Source organism: Sturnira hondurensis, unplaced genomic scaffold (genome assembly GCF_014824575.4).
Source record: "Sturnira hondurensis isolate 20B ecotype Veracruz unplaced genomic scaffold, ASM1482457v3 Scaffold0023817, whole genome shotgun sequence".
NCBI lineage: Eukaryota > Metazoa > Chordata > Mammalia > Chiroptera > Phyllostomidae > Sturnira > Sturnira hondurensis.
Genome location: NW_028096448.1, coordinates 8,924,588 through 8,945,539, shown reverse-complemented (window position 1 = coordinate 8,945,539; position 20,952 = coordinate 8,924,588). Strand labels below are relative to the sequence as shown.

The 20,952-nt window shown below is 46.9% G+C and overlaps 1 protein-coding gene across 2 annotated transcripts in view; it reads right to left on the bottom strand.

Moving 5' to 3' along the window:
• Window positions 1-20,016, bottom strand: part of E2F3 (E2F transcription factor 3) — a 72,702-nt gene extending 52,686 nt beyond the window's left edge. Inside the window, exon 1 of one of the 2 annotated variants that reach the window (XM_037037884.1) lies at window positions 19,777-20,016. In XM_037037884.1, coding sequence (XP_036893779.1) covers window positions 19,777-19,794 — 18 coding nt within the window. In that variant the 5' untranslated portion in view covers window positions 19,795-20,016. The remainder of the gene's footprint in view (window positions 1-19,776) is intronic. The other variant, XM_037037883.1, reaches the window with a different exon arrangement.
• Window positions 20,017-20,952: the final 936 nt, after the last annotated feature.

Sequence of the window (20,952 nt, the reverse complement as noted above, 5' to 3'; positions counted from 1 at the left end):
TCACACGGAAACCTAATTAGAAAATGAATACACCTGTTTGACTTTGACGGGGAGAGAGCCTGCCAGCAATGGGAACAGGATTACCCGAGAGCATGGGTTGCGAGCTCAGCACTACTGACATTTTGGGCCCAATGATTCTTTGTTGTGAGGGGTCTTTCCCCCAGCAGAGAGACACGGGTACCATTCCTCCCCATCCGCAGTTTCGACATCCAAAATGTCTCCAGACACTGCCGGATGTCCCCTGGGGGGCGGGGGGCGTGCAGAACTGTGCCCAGTTGAGAAGCACTCGCCTCTCCCCTGGCAACTATGGTCCTGAGTTCCCACCCATTTTTAAAAATCTTATTGCAGTGCATCTTAGAATAACAAAAGAGAGAGAAAAAACCATTAACAGTTTCCATCAATCTATGTTGACCGAAATTGCTCTAAGTATACTTACCTGTAATTAAAATAAACAGGTCTATGTAGCTATAAGTATTTCTGATTCTCTTCAGACACAGGAAATTGTGTGTTAATATGGGACTTAGAGCAGAGACCCGTCTGGAGTCCCATCTCTCCATCTGAGCAGCACATCTCTGTACGAGAGCTGAACTCCCTGAACACTTTCCATGCTCCAGACATGCATTCTCATTCAGTCCCTCCCTCCATCAACCCTGAGAGGTAGGTCATTAACTGCCCCATGTCACGGATTAGGAAACTCAGGTCTAGCAAAGTAAAATAAATTACCTGAGGCCCCACCCTGGTTGACATTCTACATCCAAGTAACTTCAAAGTCTAACCCCTTAACCACCAGAAAGGTTTCTCTCATCTTGTGGGGAGAAAAGCCACTCAATGTCTCTGACTTTCATTCTGTTTCCTCACCTATAATTGGAAAGAATGTTTCTCAGAATTTCTCAGAATCACTGCAAGAACTTAAAGGCAGATCAGTGACCTGTTGGAGGGTAAGAACCAAAGTCCTGGCAACCTGCAAACAGTGACAGTCAGATTCTGAGGGACTGTAACATCCTCAAACACCAGAAGAACCACACACTGACTCTGAGATGGACTTAGACTTGAAAATGAACTGGTGCCAACTCACTTTGAAAGAGCACTATCAGGAATGCAAATGTAAACAGTAAACATCATAATTAACCCTTAGGACTTTGAAAAGCCAAGTGAGAGACGTCAAGTCTGGATGGGAAGGGGGATGGCAAGTGGTGGGAGGCAGGCCACTCCCAGTGACACTCCCTCTTTGCACAGGTCTGAGTCACCTCCACTGGTCCTCCCTCCCCCGGGACAGGGTACCTATACACCCTGGGAGTACAGGAAGTCATGGAAGGCCTGAGTGGAAGGGGGTCATAAAGATGACTCACATTTGACAGAAACTGGAGCCAGAGAGGTGAAAGACCTGATCCACCAATCCAGGCTGTGACCCCTGGCCAGGTTCCAGGTGCCCCCGGACTGACTTACACAGCAAATACCGGCTGCTGCCAAGGCCCAGGCCAAGGCCAACCCCTTTGCTAAGCAGCCTCTGGTTCTGGGTAAGAAAGGAACTGCTTGCTGTACAGTCTTGGCCTGCCTCCAGCACAGAGGGTCACATTTGCCGGGTGTGTATCTTGCAGGAGTAGTTTCAGGACCAAATTATTGTTTTTCTAAGAGAAAAAAAGACCAAAACAAAGTGTTTGTATAACTCAGTCCAAGAAGCATAAATGAAATGATTAATCTTTGGGTTACAAAGTCTCATCATAAGGTAAGAAACAGTTGTAGGAGCTAAATAGGGAGGGTTCTTGATTCCTATTACATGATAAGAAATGCAATTAGGTTGAAGTCCATTCAATATGCTTGGGGAAGGCAGGCAGCAATGATGGTGACCATCTCTCTACTACAGATGCAAAGAAATAGCAAACTTTCTGCTCCTTGTACAGAACTCTTCACTCTAAGTCACTTTAAGATGCATATTACGCCCCCGCCCCCAATATCACAGTGGAGAAAGAAGGTACAGGTGGACGATTTGGGATTCCAGGAGACCACTGACTATTTTGAAGAGAAAAATGTCTTACCCATCATTTCATGGAGCCACATTTAGATTCTAGGTCTAATTTCAACAGATATCAGCACAGTGGAGCTACAGTTACAGTGAACAGATCATTTGTCAAGGATGGAAAAAGCCAGGATGCCAGGGCAGGGATGTGTGTGTGTGTGTGTGTGTGTGTGTGTGTGTGTGTGTGAAGGAGAAAAAGCGAAAGTCCATTTTAAAGGAAAAGTGGAGAAGACTGCTACCAGAGTGGGCAGATGGAAGCTGGCGCTCTGGCAGTGAGAGAAAGCCCAGGTCAGCCGAGGCAAAGCCACGGGCGCCAGGGCTACGAGCACCCATGGTTGCTACCAGCACGGCCCCAGCAGGCCAGTCTGTGATCACAATCCCTGAGCGACACTAGGTGGTGATCAGAGAGCCACCAGAAACGAAGAGGCTGGGAATGGAGCAGATGTCCCAGCCATGACTGCAGACATGTGAAACAAAGCTGGGCGTCGTAATAAGTAATAAAGTAACAGAAATAATAAAATAATTACACAGTTACCTTTCAACCTGGAGGGAAACCATGTCGGCTTTCACAAAATGAAGAGTGTGGTCATGCAGTCGAAAGGAAAATTCCTTTTCTGTTTTATAATGCAAGATTCACGCAATGTGGACTGACTAAAGTGAACAAAGTACAACTATGTATTTTTATAAAGGTCTATAGAATTTAATAGCTATTCCTCTATGCTTATACTACTGATTGTTGACGATAAGCTAAACTAAAAGATTTAGGACATGAAAACAAATCTGACCTACTCATTACCAATTTAATTACATGCATTCAAGAAATTCACGAAGCACCTAATCATTAATATTCTGGGGTAGTATTTCTGCACAGCTATTCTATTAGATATTTTAAATTATAATTTCAAATGCGCTCATTGTCACAGGCCTCTGAGTCTATTTTTACACACAAATCAATATACTTCTACTAATAAATAGGATTACTTTTCCAAGGCTCCCAGTGGCAGCTCAGCTAGACTTCTGTTTGGGAGGCCACTTCCAAGTTCTCCAAAGAATATCACCTTCCTGACGTTCACCCTTAAGAGTCAACAGAAAGCACCTGAGAGAAACCAAGTCAAAAGGCAACCACCTGCAGGATGGGAAGGTTTAGACTGGCAGGTAGATCAACTCAGACACAGGGGGAAGCCCCAGTTTAAATGCCCTCCCCCGCAGACCTTTGTTCCTCCACTTGAGAGCTAACATGTGTTGCCTTCTCTTTGAAAAGGTACACACTCCTGGGGGTGTGTACGCCTTTTCCCACAGAATGCCTGGCCTCCAGCATCCAGGGCTATGTCCTCCTCACCTCTGGGGTCCAAACCACAGCCCGACCAGGAGCTCTCAGAGCTGAGGGAGGGCTAGACAGGTGTTGGGCCTAAGAAGCAGCATCTGCTAAATAATTTCTGTCTTCACTTATATTTTACACTGTGGTCCTGTGTAGACTCATGTCCTAAGCTGGAACAAATACTCTTGGCGAGGCTGAATGTTTCACCTCCTGCCACCACGATATGCAGGTCCTTAGGGCAAGTCTGGTTGGGTCTTCCAGGTCACACAATAAACACTGCAAATGCCACTCGCTGACTGCCCGCAGAACACAGAGACACCTCGTAACCACCCTAGACAAAGGCCTGTGAAGAGATTCCTCATGTCTGGGTAGCACCAGTGTTAAATGAGAGTTTGAGATCACGTGGTCTAGAGTCCTGTTTCCGCCACTGTCGTGAAGTGCCGCCTGAAACGAATGGCTTACTTTCCTTGTGAGCAGGTGAGAAAAGGGCGGCGGTATTAGATGAAATAATACACTGAATCTGTGAAATGCTCATTCCTGGGTTACACAACTACCAGTAAGGTAGGCGATTATTATCTTTCTTATTGCCCTACATCCATAGTGGATGGGGGAATCTATACATTTTCAATGAAGTGTGATAAGAAAATAAGAATGAGGAATACATAATGAGGGAAACTAACTTTAATAAAAAAACAAAACAAAACAAAAAACAAGGATAAGATGAAAGGGGGCAGGATTTCCCCTATTGATAGAAAAACACACCACAAAGCTACCGTATTTAAAGTAGTGCACTATTTCCTTAGCGACAAAGGTGTCAACAGAGAGTAGAAGACCCCGACACAGACCCGCGCGGACCCCGGTACCCACACACGCCCCAGCACTGGCTTCCATAGGGTGCAAGTGCATTTCCGATTCAAGGGGGGGGGCGGGGGGGAGGGGTGAGGCGCACTGAACCATTCAATAAACGGCGCCAGTTAATTGGCTATTCATTTGGGAAAAACATAAAATAAGTTCTTTAAAACATACACACCCTTCCAAAGATGTAAAAGGTCAAAATGTTCAAATTTTGAAGCTAGAAGTAGACAATATGGATTATGGTTATAATTTGGGGATAGCCAAGGCTTTTGAAAACCACCAAATGCATAAACTGTAAAGACTATGGCTTTATAGTTTTAAAAAGTGAGCAAAACTTCTGCACAGAGATATACATCTCACAGATAAAATTAAAAGAAAAATGAGAACCCAGGAAAAAAAATATTTACTACACATACACACCAGAGAAAGTCCAATACCTGTAACTCAATAAAAATTCCAATAATGCAATAAGAAAATTATAAACAGCCTTGTAAAACTGATACAGGATTAAATGTACTTATCCATCTCTCATTCTGTGAAATGTGTACAATAATCAAAACAGATTCCGTAAAATAAGGACAACAATCATAATAGATTCACAGGGATGTACAAGTTTAAATCTCATAGAATGTGCTTAAAACAATCCTGGCACATAACAACTGTCCATCAATATTAGCTGATAGCGGTAAGAATAGTACCAGCGGTGTATGAATAGTAGTTAAGTGTTAAAGAAACACAAAATAGAAACCAGGTAATACCATCCAGTATCACTAGCAAAACTGCAAAGAAGACTAATGTTTTTCAGCAGAGGAAAAAGTTGAGAAAGCGGGAATTGGTGGTAGGAGTAAGAATGGGTTTACCCTTTTTGGAGGACAACTTGGCCTCACCAGCCAGCATTCAGCTGCATGTGCTCCATGACAGAAATTCAACATACAGAAATGCAGCCTACAGAGACACTCACGGGCACAAAAACATATGTACAAGGATAGTCACTGTAGTACTGTTTATAACATTGACAGTTACAATGAGAAATAACAATCAAACGGGAAAAGCTAACTGCATTCTGGCATATCAATATCACAGGCGGTAATGCAGCTATTACCAAGAAGAATGAACATCAGTACAAAAATAGGTCTAATTCCTTGCTAAGTACAAACTGCAAGCCGCGATTTGCACTTTCGTATACAATATTACATTTGCAAATGGATATGAAAGGGGAGGCCAAGCTGTCGTGGTGGTTAGCTCTAGGAAGGAAGGCAGAAGTAGCAGGGAGCAAAGGGGGGTATTTTACATTTTACTCCATTGACATATATTCTTTGATTTCTTTAAATAATAAGCATGTACTAAAAATAAGTATTTCCTTAAAAAAAAAAAAAGGTGCTCTGACTGGTGTAGCTAGTGGATTGACTGCTCGGCCTCTGAAATGAAACATCACCTGTCTGTCACCCTCTGGATTCCCAGTCAGGGCACATGGCTGGGTTGCAGGCCAGGTCCCCAGCTGGGGGCCAGCAAGAGGCAACCCATCAATGTATCTCTCCCACACTGATGTTACTCTCCCTCTCCTCCCTCCCTTCTCCTCTCTTTGAAAGGAAGGGAGGGAGGGAGGGAGGGAGGGAGGAAAGGAGGGAATCTTATAAAAAAAGGCAGCTAAGCCAGTGTTTCCTGACAGTCATCACTGGGCCCCTGACTAAATGCCTGTGTCCACCATGCCCCTCAAACAGCCAAAGGGCTGCTGCCTCTGCAGGTGGGCTCCAGAGGTGCTGCCCCAGCTGGAGGGTACTAACTCAGCTCCTCTATTCTGACTCAACTTATGTACTACCAGGAACACAGGGCAACACCGATTTGTGCCACTGCCCCCTTGGCAGGTGTTATTTGTCCAGGTAAATTAGTAAGTCCGAATTCCAGTTCATTGGTCTTCAGAACTCTGATTCACTCAAAATTGTCCCCCTGAGTTCCTAATCATGAAAAGTTGGGGCCTATTTCTATTCCTATTGAAATCTCTTCTCTAAAGGTGCAAAAATAGCAGGAGACCTGCCTTACTTAAAATGGGCGGCCAACTAGAAGGCCATTTCAACAACATTATTCTTATGTCACAGCAAAGGAAAAGCAAGAGTCAGAAGAGCTTAACACCCGGCAACCTGTTACTGTCAATGGTGACAATACACATCTAGAGCCATCTTAACAAATATTTATAAAGCTCAACTACGTGGACAGCATGGCTCTATTCCAATTCCCCTGACTCCTCAAGGCAGAGGGAAGGCTCACTTTCTGGTCTGCAAACCTGGTTTTGGAAAGGATGGCAGTAGCTGAGTCATGCTGGAAATCAGAGGTGGCCCACGTTGAAGGGCCGCACCTTGGTCACCCTTGCTATACAGCACAGCAAACTTGCAAAGTCAGGGACGTAGAAACGCTGATCCTCACCTTCTCAAGCAAGGCAGGAAGCAAGAAATGAATACGCACGCCTTACTCTCCCAACCTCTATAACGCAAACAGCCACAAATGGCAAAGTTAAAACTGCCGCTGTAACCAGAGGTCGTTGCGGCTGAAGGTGCACGGAAAGGAAAAGGAAATGCCTACCACTGGACAGAAGGACATTTTTAGGAGAGGACCACCGAGACAAACCTAGGTCATAAAGCCTTATAATCTTTCACGTGAATTTTCAAAGTTCACTGTCAAAGGAACTGTCAATCCATCCCAAACACTCCCTATAACAGGGCAGTAATTAATTAGCATTTGTAAACTGAAAATGGCTCTTACACTGAGGAGTTACTTTAAAAAGACCCAGGTTTGGGTTAGTGCAAAACTAAAGAATTTCCACCAATCTGATTAAGGTTTTTTCCCCACTACCCATCTTCATGAAAAAACCAGGTGACATCTCTTTTTTTTTGAGTGTTTAAGTTCACTTAATTACCTATAAATTTAATAAAAGTTTTAAATAATCAGAATTTCTGATTCCGTGATTTCAGTTATAATTTATACAATGGTTATTCACACCCACTCAAACTGTGGGTAGTCGAAAGCTCTTCACACAGAGAACTGTGGTACCTATTCAATGACTTTAGTGGTGTTTATGAATCGGGGGTAGGGGGCAGAAATTGCACCACATTTATCTAGTGGCCAGCCGCTCTGTGCCAAACTCCTAGCTGGATGCGTTCCACGGCCTCTCATTTCATTCCCTCCTTACAATATCTTTAAACACCCACATGACCTAAGGAGAGCAGCCATTTCATTTGTACATCTGGCTGGCAAATTGATTATAGATGCAAAGATTTTTAATCGTGCTGGATAAGAGGGTGATTAAGAAAGGAGGAATTAAAAGAGGGAAAATAACTGTCAAACAAGCAAGTCGAAGTCTCTAGAGAAAAGGGAGGGAAGTGGTCCCGTGCCCTAGATGACGAAGAGCCCAGAGGCAGCCGAGCGCTCGGACCATGACTGAGTTCTGGGCTGCGGGACACGGGACCCTCCCAATTCAAGGAGGCACTGCAGGCCCAGAGTGCGGCTGGTTTTGAACCATCTCCACACACCAAAGACTTTGTTTGGTTGGTGCGTGTGCTTTTGTAAGTGCTGCTGTCACTCCAATGGCCCCGTGTGAGTAACACCTTCCTTGATGTACCACGTTGAACACTGCAGCCCAGCGAAGGCTGCGGGCTTTCCCCAGTCCCTTCTGAGAAAGAATCTTTTCCCAAAGCGTGGCTCTCAAACTTGGTGCACTGGAATGACCTCAGGGGCCTACGACACCCACCCGCTGGGGTCCCACTCCAGAGTTCCTGACTCAATATGTCTAGGGAATGGCCAGAAATTTTGCCTTTCTAACGAGCTCCCAAGCACTGCTGGTCTGAGCCCACTGTTTAAAAACCACTGTTCTAAAAACACAGCCCGGAATCCATCAAAGACAGAAACATCAACAAAAGAAAAAAGCAAACAAAATATAACCAGAGACATTGAAATTAAGAACAATCTAACAGTAACCAGAAGGGGGAAGGGGAGACAGTGGGGAGAAGGGTTCTCAGGAACTACTATAAAGGACACATGGACAAAACCAAGGGGGAGGGTGGAAGCAAGGGAGGGAGGTGGGTTTGGCTGGGGTGGGGGGGAAATGCAGACAACTGTAATTGAACAACAATAAAACAATTTTTTAAAAATTACAAAAAGAAAGAAACAGGATACATGGCAAAACCTTCATCAGTTATGACGCAAGCCACACAAAGGCAGGGAAATTTGTCTGTGTTGAGACTGTTTCCTCAGCACCTACAAGAGGGGCTGGCATACCCCAGGCACCTCATACACATCTGCTAAACAAGTCGAGTGGGTCAGGACACCCCAGGGCAGGGACCGGCCGGCATGCAGACGAATGAGCAGCAGCAAGGAGGTGGCCACTAATGCTGAACTGCCCTGCATGGGAAGCTCGGCCTGCTAATGATGATGGCAGCGGCAACACTAACAGGTTGACAACAAACATTTAGGAGTGTGCAGCACTGACCAGCCTGGGAGCCAGCACTGTACAGGCACTGTGGCATTTAATTTTCACAACAATCCTACGAGGTGGGAACCTGCATTTAACAGGTGAGAAAACAGGTCAGCGGGGAGGTGATATGCCCACATCATCCACTAGCCAAGGTGAAGCTGGGATCAACAACCAAGCTGCGATGTCAGTCCTGAGCAGAGGGCCCCTTTAATTACCCAGTTGAGTAAATGATAAACGCAAAACTTCCTTGGCCTGCCCTGAACTGCAGACTTTGATCCCTTCTCCAACTTACAGAGAAACCTCATTGTGGCCTGTTCATAGAATTCACAATCACAAAACAGGCAGGGTGGGCTTCAGCGGGCTACAAAGAGCAGCTGTGTCATCTAGGAAGAGTGGGACCAGTGAATCACAGCGTTGGGGGTTCCGTGGTTAGGCATGCCAAGGGAAAAGTTCTACTTCAGGTGTTCTCAATGGGAGGAAGGGTGCTTTTGACCCCAGCGGACACCTGGCAATGTCCAGAGACAAATCTGACTGTCGTCACTGGGGGTGCTACTGGCATCTAGTAAGTGAAGGCCAGGATGCTCCCCAATATCCCACCATGCACAGGGCAGCCCCCACTACAAAGAATATCTGGCGAAAACGCCAATGGTGCCAGAAGCCAGCTCGTTTCAAACTTCCTAAACCCTCCTCTGCCAACCCTCCCCCCGCCTCCCCCCAGTTTGGATGCCTAAGACTTCCCCAATATTGTCTCATGGCAATCACTGTCTTTCACCTTGTCTTAAGTTCCTGAAGAACATGTTTCATCTCTCGTCTCTTCCCATAAACTCCTTGAGGGTCAGAGCATCTTAGTCTTCTTCTAACCCCCAGAAAACTGGGAACAGCATTCTGCACAAAGCGGGCATTAAAAAGTGTTTGCCCAATAGTCTCTTCTCCCTGGGGTGGGAAGAAATGCTAAGAATTTAGATTCAACTAAGAGTTCTTCCCCTGGTGGGGGGCACACATGAGTTAGTAGCACACCATAGTAAATTTTTTAATAAACACTATCGCATTTAATTCTCCCAACCACTGGAGGAAACACCGACACTATTTTAGGTAACTACAGCTCACAGACAGTTTGCAAAAGGTCACGGGCTGGTAAGTTACAGAGCACATCTCTGGAGCCAGATCTTTAAGTCCTGTGCTCCCTCCACTCCCCCCACCGTGTCCTAGGGCTGAAAACCGTATCCCCTAAAGCCTGGTCCCAGAATTGGGGCGCCTGAGATGTGAACAAGGAAAAAAGCAACGTAAAAGGTTGGACACTTTATTACTATGATTTATTACCACATTATTACTATGACCATCACCAATTTTGCTAGTCAGTATAGCAACAAAATTAGTCAGTTCAAAGAGTGGTACAAATAGGGTTAAACACAAGTTACAGACTTAAAAATCAATTATAAAGATACTTGGAATTTACATAGCTCTTTCCTGGAGAGGAGTACTCAAAGACTCCCATTTTGAAACTTTAATATGCTACAAATTCAAGGTCTCTTAAAATCAGCCAAATCGGAGAGCAGAGGACATAATGGCCAGAAGAGCCGTCTTAGTTCAAGACGCAAGTATGTGACCTTCCTGTACGCGCAGCGCTCTCCAGCTGGCTCTGTGCTTCCAGGGGCCGCCGACCGCGGGCCTCCTCGGAGCACCCGGGAGGCAGCCCAGACCCGGCGGAGCACGTCAGAAATAACAGCTGACGGCTCATCTCTGGGCACCCTGACAATATTGATCCCCCAAAAGTCAGCCTGATGAATCTGCCTCATTTTCATATGAGAGAGGGAGAAGTGGAAATGATGAAAAGGTTTTCTGTGGCACCAGTATTTTTTTTTAAGCTACAGAGAGCAGTTCTTGGCTTGTGACTGCTCATCCAGACTTCCAGTAAAACCTGTAGGCCAAAGCCACATGTCCACGGCTCAGACCCCGCCTTTTAGAAAGCCCGATGGCCCCTGGTGTCACCCACAAGCAGCTCAGACCAAACGAACCATTCCCTGCACACAGTGCACACCCTGACATAAGAAAAGCTCCACCTCATCCATTCTTCCAGCCACAGCAGTCGATCGTCTCAGGAGCCAAAGCTGTATGTTTCTTTTCTCCCTTAGCCTGTCCCTCACTTCCATCTGCCTTTTCACACCGTCCCTATAGCTGTCCTGCTTCCAGACCCATCAAATCTGTAGCACCCATCCTCTGAATGGTATGCCCTGGTTCTCCTCCCAGGGACATTTCTGGCTCTTCATCCAATTGGTAACCTGTACCAGGCAGGCCCAGACCTGACAGAATGAAAAGGCTGCCTCTAATAGGGTAAAGTATACCCTTTGAGAGCAGGGTGTCCAGACTTATCCCCCTTGTTGGCACCTGGAACGCAGCAACAGTGCTCACGTAAACCTCCGGAGCTAAGATTTTTTACCCATTGGGGACCCCCTTCTTGTTTTACCTCCTTTGGGTTTGGGGTAACCCATTGCTGGACGGCTTGCCTTGGCAAAGACCTGGAAATCCAGATGTTGGAACCACAAGGGTGGCTATGGGGCACCAATGCACCCACCTAGGGCTGTTCTGTCCAACGGAGGAAGCAGTTGGAACAAACAAATGTGCACCAGTTCTGCAGGTGGATCCTGCGTAACCTGGTCATTCCAGCTTCAAGAAACCTTTGCTTGTGCTCAACGACCCACAGCAGTAGCAGCGTCCCCCAGGTGTTCCAGAAGACCCTGGTGCTTCCCTGATTGCGGAAGGCAGAGGTGGAACCTGGAATGGCCACCTGGAACAAGTGCTACAGGCAATTCTACGGCCAGGTGAGCTTAGAAAAACAGTGGGTTACTTCTTTTGGACGAGTATCTTGGGTTCCTACTACGTAATTAATACAATTAGCAGAGAACACAGGGGATAAAAACCAGGAATAAGCTGAGACTTTGGAGCCAGGCTCCTGGGGTTCAATTTCAGGTGGCCCACTCATCAGTGGAGGACCAAGCCAGCCCCTTAACCCCTCAGTGTCTGTTTCTTCTCGTGCAGAACAAGCACGATCATAATACCCACTTCACAGGTTGTTACGTGGATAACGTGCTAATGCGCGTAAAGCACTTGGTTCAGCGCCCTCCGCACACACGGGCACTTGATAAACATTAGCTATTATTATCCGACAGACCAGAGACTGCTGAGTGGCAGTGCTTAAGCTGAATCTGGCCTACAGACCTATTTTTGTTTGGCTTTCACATTTTCCTTTCCAATCAAACCCACATTTAAAAACTGGTAGATTTCTGGCGCTCTAAGGTTGAAAATCTGGCAACAAACGAGGCCTGCCTTGCCCTCTGGCAGCAATGGCCCAGGACGGGGTCCCATGACCCCCTTTTGATAGGGAGTTTCTTCTTTGTTCAAGCACAACCCCCACACCTCTTATCCAAACCCTCCTCCCTAATCCCCACCATTAATTCCCTGCCTGGCCCTAACAGGAAGGCAGTATCTACTGTAGACCAATTTTACCAACATAGCCAAAGCTAGGTCCTAGGATTTCCCGCATATCGACTCTACTCCATCTGGTCTCTGCTCGTGCTAACCCACTTTCTGCCTCCCTGCCCTCACCTTACAATGTCTCCCTACCTCCCCAACTGTCCCTCTCCACCTAGCCCGGTGGTTCCAGTGGTGTGCACTGAAATGATGCGGAGCACTTAAAAAAAACCACCACCCGTGTCTGGCCCCACCCAAAGATTCTAATTAGTCTGGGTGGGGCCCGAGTATTAATAACTTTTTAAATTGTCCAGGTGATTCAACATGTACCCTAATGTGCTCTAAAGTTTACGGCCAGGAAGCCATGGCATCCCCATTCTCATGGCTCAGCTGGCACTTCCTGCTGAAACTGTACAGCCGAGGACTCAAGGAGTCTTGCTTTGCTCCTGACTGTTTAGCCCTGTTTTGGAACCAACTTGTGTTTAAAGCCTGTCTCCCCAAACAGGCGGCGAACTCAGGAGTGGGTGGATCACACCCCATACTTCTTTCGTACTCAGCAGGACAGCTGGAGCACTACACACACCGTAGGTGTCTAATGAAAACGCCTCCACTTAAATATTTGAGAATCTACAATGCAGAAGGCATTGCAAGGACTACATGATGAAAACACTAGGCCGACTGCTCACAACTCGTAGGTTTAAAGGAGTAAGTCAAGAACGCCAGTGGTGAGGACACAAGGCAGACTAGTAAGATGTGGTACAGGAGAGCAGTAATGAGAGGCAAGGAGGGGTCCAAGCCTTGGGGAGTCGGGGAAGGCTCTGTGCAGGTTTCCTTGAAGGATGGCGGCCAGAGACAGGTAGAGTGGGAAGAGAAAGAACCCACGCGCAAACGAACGCACCAGAAGGAAGCCTCAGCCACCTGAACCACTGAGCCATGCCAGCATCCACGTTGGGAAAAATGGGAAGCAAACTATCAAAGACAAGATTTTACCTTACACTGAACACTAGGGAAAAGGCTGCAATCAGCCTAAGTCACGGAAGCAGTCAGTGAAGGCTGCCATTATGGCATCCTTCTAAAAGCCAGGGAGAAGGAAGGTGAAGGGGAGGGGGGAAGAACAGCCTGAACACAAAGAACTAGAAAAGTGGGAGATGAGACTGGGACAGGAAAGCCCAGAGGCAGGTTCCCGAACTCTGGAGAGGAAAACTGCCCTCTCCCAATGGGGTCTCCAGGGCTGCCAGGGTCCAGAGACATCAGACACCCTGATTTCTGCCATTTAGTCTTAAGCCACAGTTTACTACACAGAAGTGAGATCATGTGAACTGTGCAATTCATATTAATAGTGTAACTGTATTGTTCGTATTTAATCGTTAACACACTTAATCATACAAATAAAGACTTTAGTCACAACACTGTTACTGCTGAATAAGTTTATTCTTCTCCTCCTTCTCCCAAGTCAATGGACAGCAGCTTATAAAGACATACAAATATCTTAAAGAATATGTTCGGACAAAACCACCCCATGGTTCACTCCACCCCACCACTGCCATTTTCAGAAAGGTGTTAAAGGTTTCTGTGAACACTAGGGCGAGGTCAGAAAATGACCCACCAAAGGACAGCCTGGCAGAGGGCTGTGAGAGGGCAGGGCGGTTCTACCACTACCCACCTGACACGCACGTCCTCCTCCCACGTGACCGGCACTGGTGTGAGCACTTCCCAAACCCAAACGCCCATCTTCCTAAGCCCAAGGAGGCAGGTTCAATTATTTCATTTCACAGGTGAGGAACTGAGGACACACAGGGCAAATGATTTGCCTCAAGACACAAGGCTAAGCAGTATCAGAACGAGAACCAGGCACTCAGGCTCCAAGGACCATCGTCTGACTCTTCCACGCAGCCAGCCCTCCATGTGACCTTTTTGGCGGAGGGTGCAGGTCGCGCGTCTGTTCCCCTCCTAAGGGATGCCAGACCCAGAAACACTCAGATGTATGGGGCCACAGGGCTGCTGCTCCGGTTATATATTTTTAAAGCCTTAAAACATCAGAAACAGAGAGGGCAAAGCAGGGGTGATACTTTTAGAGGCTTACATCCGATGACCCCAGTATCCAGAGCCACAACCTTCAGGATCCTGAAAACAAGCTGGACACAGCCTTTCTCAGTGGTCAGTCAAAAGCACACTGGAGGTGCCAAAAGGATCTCTGGGACAGCCAGGCAGGAGCTGGCTGGGAGGACCAAGGGCATTTAGCTCCTCCGCTCCCTGAAAGGTAGACTCTGTTCACCAAGAAATCTTCCAGTGGAAACCAGCGTCACCAGTAAATACAGCGCTCATCATTGCTACTGGACTGCTCGCTGGCTGTTAAGACCCAATCTACACGTGGCACCTTCCCGATTTGTGGACCACAGACAAGCCATATATCCCTGCCCCTAATGAGTCGGCGAACTACAGCCACCTTGGATTATATTTCACTTTTAGGCTTCAAGACTTGAAGTGATTCTATTTTTAAGCTTTCTCAGTTCCACAAGTAAAAGAAGACATTTTAAGAAAACTAGTTCTGGCTTTTAGGGGATAGTGGCTGCCTCTGAAAGTTAACAGACCAGGCACTTGGTTAAACCAGAAATCTTGGGGGGACTGGGGACGGAATGGGGGGAAGCACGTTGGTCGGCAGGGTCCAGGGTCCCCTGAAGATACAACACGCAGGATGTGGATGGCCCTGGACAAACCCTCCAATTGCCCAGCTACACTCTGCCTCTGTCCCAGGGAAGTGTTAAACTCTTTTTAGGTTTTATTCTCTGTGAAGTGTATGTTTCACTTTTTCAGCAAAGAAATGTCATTTCTACAGAAGAATATCAAATTTGCATATAACTAATAAATCTTTAAAAAGACTACTATTATGTTACTCTTATAGTCAGTCATTCCTTCCATTTAAAAAAATTCCCTTGCATTTAACATCTAAAGAAGCTTCACTTATTTTGTATCTTTCAGAATGTGTTGTTACTCCAAAATTAACTGCTCAAAGGACCCTTCTGTTTATATTTTTAAAAAATGTAACAACTCCTGAAGGCAATCTAAAATGTATTCTACACATCCCAATTTTCACATATAGGGTGCACGAGACATAGTTAACTTTCTCCTGGTGAACGAGGCTGCTTCTAAGAATTCAAGTCTCCAATTTCAGTTCTGGCTTGGCCACTCGCTAGCTTATGACCTTGGACAAGTAACTTAACTGCAGTGGGCCTTAATTTCCTCTCCCACAAAACTGGGTCAGATGATGACTGTTTCTTTACAGCTCTCAAATGTTATAATCTGAAGACCATTGGTAATATCGATTATTGCCTATGTTAACCTAAATTATTGTTCTTAGGGACTGTCAACTTATGAGAACGTTGCCTGCACACTACGAATGGCCCCAGTTGGTTAAGTAACTGAAAGCAGACTAAAGTCAATTGCTTGTATTCTTTTAATCCTGTCCTATTCCATCCACTGTCAATTCTCACTGACATAAGACCCTGCCTTGGTTTACAAAGCTAAGTGTGGCCTGCTTCACTCAGGTTTTCTAATAAAGCAAAGCACATAGGCTTTGTGATAAAACCTGACAACCACTGGGCTTCATCTCTTCTCAATGCAAGTTTCATTGTAGACTCTTGTGGCCACAGTGGCCACAATACTGACCCCCAGTTAAGGGTGGGGGGAGAATGAGGATATATTACTGTAATTTATGCTTTGAGATATCAAAAGCACACTGCTTTGGGGGAACAGGGTTTGAAGCAAAAGTGAGAACAGAAGATAAACCAATTTCCTTCCTACTAAAGCAAAAACTATATGCCTTATCCCACTATATTAACCCCCACCCACGCCCTCCAAGTTTCCTGTCCCCATCTCAACTGCTGCCTTTTTGCACCATCTGCTGTGTAACTTTTCTTTGTGTAAGATACATTTTCCAAGTCCCTCTTTGGAGCCAAAGAGAAGATCGGAGTAGGAGGAAGGAGATACCACGAGTGGTTTCCTATATTATGACTTTCCCAGTTATCTTACCTTCTTAGTTCTATGAAAATATGGATTAGTAGGGAAAAAACACTTCTTAGCAACTGTAAATATAGTCCCTGAAACACTTTTAAGCGGCTAACAAGCATGAAAATATGCATTAAACAACGTGCTTAGTGCCTCAAAGTAGTCAGGGAAGTTCTCTTTAAAAACTAAAATGAAACAGGTAATCTGGTAAGAACTAAAACCTACCTTCTTTGCCTGGGGTGGTTTCATGGGAATCTATGAGGGACTTAATTCAATGAGCACAGGCAATTCATATTCACGTAGCCTAATTTAAGATGTCAATAGAAAGTGGGTGGTTAAAAGGAATGGGAACTGGTTTAGCCTAGGAAGTGGATGTGCACCAGGCATACAATGGAATATACAGAAATCACATAAAATTGGAAAACCAGTCAGAAAGTTAACTGAACACCCGACGCTTTGCCAAATGGGTCCAAGTCCTTTGAACGGGGGTAAAGGTGTAGATGGTTTACCTATGGGGATGGCAATAAAGACCGAGGAGTTAAAAGGAAAGGACTGCACTATATCTCTGAGAAATGAGAATAAAACAACTTGCCCCCAGCCTTTCCATCCCCAGGTGCTGTTAGTCACGTCTAAACTTAGAGTATTATTTTCTGTTTCAAGTTAAGTTAACACAGCACATTAATCTCAGAATCTACGCTTCCAAGTATTATACAAGGTGATGATATATAGAAAAACAACAGCAACAGAAATCTTTTCCTGTTTGCAAGCTTGGGTTCTTTAGCTCATGGTGCCACATTTAAGGGTGCTTTGTTTCAGAGGAGGACTAAAGTAGCGCCCTTGATACTGACTATGGCACTGAGCTATTTGTACTGCCCAAGTCTGGGCTGCATTGCATTCAAACTTCCATTTCGGGGTGTGTAGTGACTAAAAATTCTCTCCTGGCTTAAACTTAGCACCAACCATGTATCTCAGCAGAAGCAAGATTATTGAGTACTGAACCACAAAAACCCAGCATTTTTCTTCATTTATACTTGCATGGGAAATGAGACCCAACCATAGCAGCTATGGTTCCTCCATTCTTACACAGAAACTCCAAGCTTACATGGGCTCTCCCCCAAGGTACAGCCAGTGGGTTGCTATGACTGGATGACATTAAACCAGATGTGACAGGTCATTGTCTTTTGCATTAATAGAGCCCAAGTTCTCCAGAAGTAGAATGAAATAATTTCAGCTTCTTTTTAGAAAAGGCAGAAAATGACTTTTCTGTTCCAGAAAAGTCTTCCGACTGGCTTCCACTTCCGACTGGTTTCTCTAGAGCTCCTCCATTCCCAAGAGTTCACCAGCTAAAATGGACTTCACTGCATGTCCCTGACTTGGTGACAACTAGGAGTTCAGTTCTCTGAAAGCCACTAAACGCAAACACACTCAAAAGTTGATAGGTCCGTGGGTCATCAGTAGAGGGAAACTTTGGCAACAAAAGTGAGGATGAGGTGCTCTTTGTCAGAAAATAAGCACAAGTTCAGGCTACGGCAGTTCAACACCGCCCAGCTCCATGTAGGCCTGTCACGCTGAAAGGCCCCTATTGTAGCCAGTGCTAGGACAGGCATGTCATACAGATTTAAAAGCCCCTATCAATTAAGTATAAGTAATTACATTTTACTCTAGAAAACTTTTAACCATTGTCTTCATATATGTAAACAAAGGAGCAGTTGGACACGTGGTCTTACACTTTCTCAGTTAAAAAGGTAGTATTCCTGCATACTCAGGCTACTGAGCATCTACTATTTACCAGGCACTGTGCTAAGTGCTTTATGTGTTATCATATTTAAACCTTAAAAAAAAAAACACCTTCAAGTTAGTATTGTTACTGTTCCTGCTTCACAGAAAAGGAAACTGTTTTCAGAGACTTATTGGCCTAAGATCATACAAATGGTAAATGAGAGGCAATTGGCTAGACAGAAAGCACTCACATACGCTTTTTCTCATTTAAAAAAAAGGCAAAGAAGTTGTTCCTGGTTAAGTTCTCAGATGTTCTTGAGACAGAACACGGAATAAAGTGGATCTGCAATTCTGGCCCCTGAACACAAGTTCTCAACCGCTGCATGGACACAAAATGTTTAAAAAGATTCTTTGCTCAGCTATCCTCCAGTTGTCAGTCCACTCAGGGAAAGAATTATCAATTAATTTCAAGTATTAAATAGAAGTCTAATGTAGTTTTGATGAGAACAAAGCAAATCAAACTTTAGACTCAGGGCTCATGACTTTGGAATTATATATTCTCATGGCAAGGAGGACCAAGTTTTGAAATAACTTGGAAGGTGGTGAGGGTAGTTTTTCATACTTTAAAAACTTAAATACAATGAACTACATATAAGTTTGGCTAGACAGTTTTGCAGACCTGGCCCAACAAGCAGGTTAAGATTAAAAAAAAAAAAATCAATGTGGTGGTCTTACAAATTCCTGTTATCAAAACTCCCCTTCCATAAATCTGAATCCAATCCAAGAAGTATGTCAATAGCTGGTTGTTTAAGATTAGGCTTATGATACAGTAACAGAACTGTGTAGTAGGAAAATATGCTTAAAATTATGTCCAAGCATGTTTAGGTCCAGTCAGTAATAATATTTAACATTAATATAAGCATGGAATATTCTTGTGACGGAGAACCCAGAAGATGCACACTCCATGTGTTAAATGGGTACTTGTACTGTTTCCCCCCTGCTGGCTGGCCGTAGTCACTAAAAAAACCCCAAAACCAGAAAACCAATCGCCTTCTTTGAGAATGTATCACACATCCCTAGCAAGTATCTCTGGGGCTGTAAAGCATTTAAGATCCGACAAGGGAAGAAATTGGGAAAAGTAAGGAAATAAAAATTTTCTTTATTCCAAAATGCATCTCATTCTCAAAGTAATGCTTATGCGCCGACTTTCTTAAAGATCCCTCCAAATCTTGACCCTTCAAAAAACAAACCCATTTGGAGCTGAGACCAGGTGAGGTCAACGACTGGTGTTGTCAACCAACCATTTATCTGAGTCTGGTTCATTTCTAGCCTCGTGGTGGCCAAGCCTGACCACGAGGGTGAAGACAGGAGGCATGGAGGAACGGAATGAAGGAGAGAAAAGGAGAAGGGGGTGGGGGGGAGACGGACCGCCGGGCCACAATTCTAGTACCAACAAAAAGAGAAGCCGCATACTGACCTAAATCATCTCTCAAAGGCGCTTTATAAATTACAGGGACAAAGGGAGGGGGTGGCGGGTGGCCTGGGAATCCTACGGACACCCAACCCTCTGACCCGCCCCCTCCCCCTCCAGCACAAGGGAAGGAAGACAGAAAACAGAGCTCAACTCGGCCATTGGCGAGAAGCCCCCTCCGGTTTTCAATTGCCCATCCACAGGCCCCCTAGGAAAAAAATACACGTAAACAGCAAACCAACCCCCTGGGGCAGACACTCGAGCTCAGAGGTCCCCAGAACCGGAGGCCGGGCATTTACTTAGTTAGATTTTTCTTGCTTACTCATTTCCCTCATGCACCCAACCCCCCGTTCCCACTCCAAAATCCCGCTCAACCGCCTACCCTCTCGGTTCCAGCCCCCAACAGAATTCGGTGTCCCCGTGGCGGCAGCAGCCCCCGCGCGGTCCCGGTCACTAACCTGCTGCTGTAAGGGCATTTCCGAAACCAGCCTGGCTCCGGGGGAGGTGGGGGGCCGGCTGGAGAGGGGCCCGGAGGGCCGAGCAGACCAGAGGCGCCGGCAAAGAGCGGGCGTCCGGGGGGGGGGGGGGTAGGAAGAGGAGAGGGAGGGTGGCCGTGCGGGTGCGAGGGCGCCGGGACTGTCCCAAGCCAGGGAGCCGGCGAGCAGGAGGAAGTGGGTGCCCCCTCTCCCCTCCAGCGCCCCCTCCCGCCGCTGCCTCCTCCCCAGTCACAGGCGCGTCCTCCGCGCACGTGTGCGAAACGTCACCGGCGGGTCCCGGGGAGAGGGACAGACCGGGGCTGCGGGACGGGAACCCGGCTGCACCCGCCCTCCGTCGCCTGGGGGCGGGGAGGGGGACAGGGCGGGGAAGGAAGGGGTAAGGGGAGAGGCGGGTCAAGGGCAGGCCCCGGGCCCAGCGAGGAAGGCCCGGACGCTCGGGCCACGCGGGCGCCACCGCCACCACCGCCAGGATGCGCCCAGGCCGGAGCGCCCTCTCGCTAGCCCCTCACCCCAAGACACCCCACGCCCCAGCCTGCACGCGCCTGCCAGTTCCACCGCTTCCCCCAACATGTCCCTCTCTCTTGTCCCCAGCCCTTTTGTTGCCCGGAGTTACAGATCCCAAAATGTGACAAGCGCAGCCCGGCAGAACCTCTGCGCTCTCAGCACGCCGTAGGGACCCCGGGCCGCCAACGTGCCACAGAGGCCGGCGACCCGCCCAATTGTCCCCCGGTTTCCACCCCCCAGAGTCCCCCACTCCTCAGTCCACTACTCCCTCCTCCACCCCCTTCTCCATCCGGGGCGTGACCCCATCCTACGCCCGAGAAAGAGGAAGCTTCGAGTTGGAGGGGAGGGGACAGTGGGGGTAGGGAAAAGTGTACGAAAAGAAGTGGGGGTCATAGAAAGTTTCAGAGTCTCTGACGTGGTTCGCGCTAAGGAGATCCCCACGACCCCGCGCTCATTGCGGAGCCCCCCGACCCGACCGGCGCTGAGGGGAGAGCACAAATCTAACAATAAACCCTCGTTGGAGGGGCAACCCAGAGGCCCACTGCGCTCTCCCGGGACAGCCCGCAGCGCGCCCACCCCCCGCCTGGGCTGGAAACGGTGGGAACAGGAGGGGATTACCGGAGGGCCGCCACC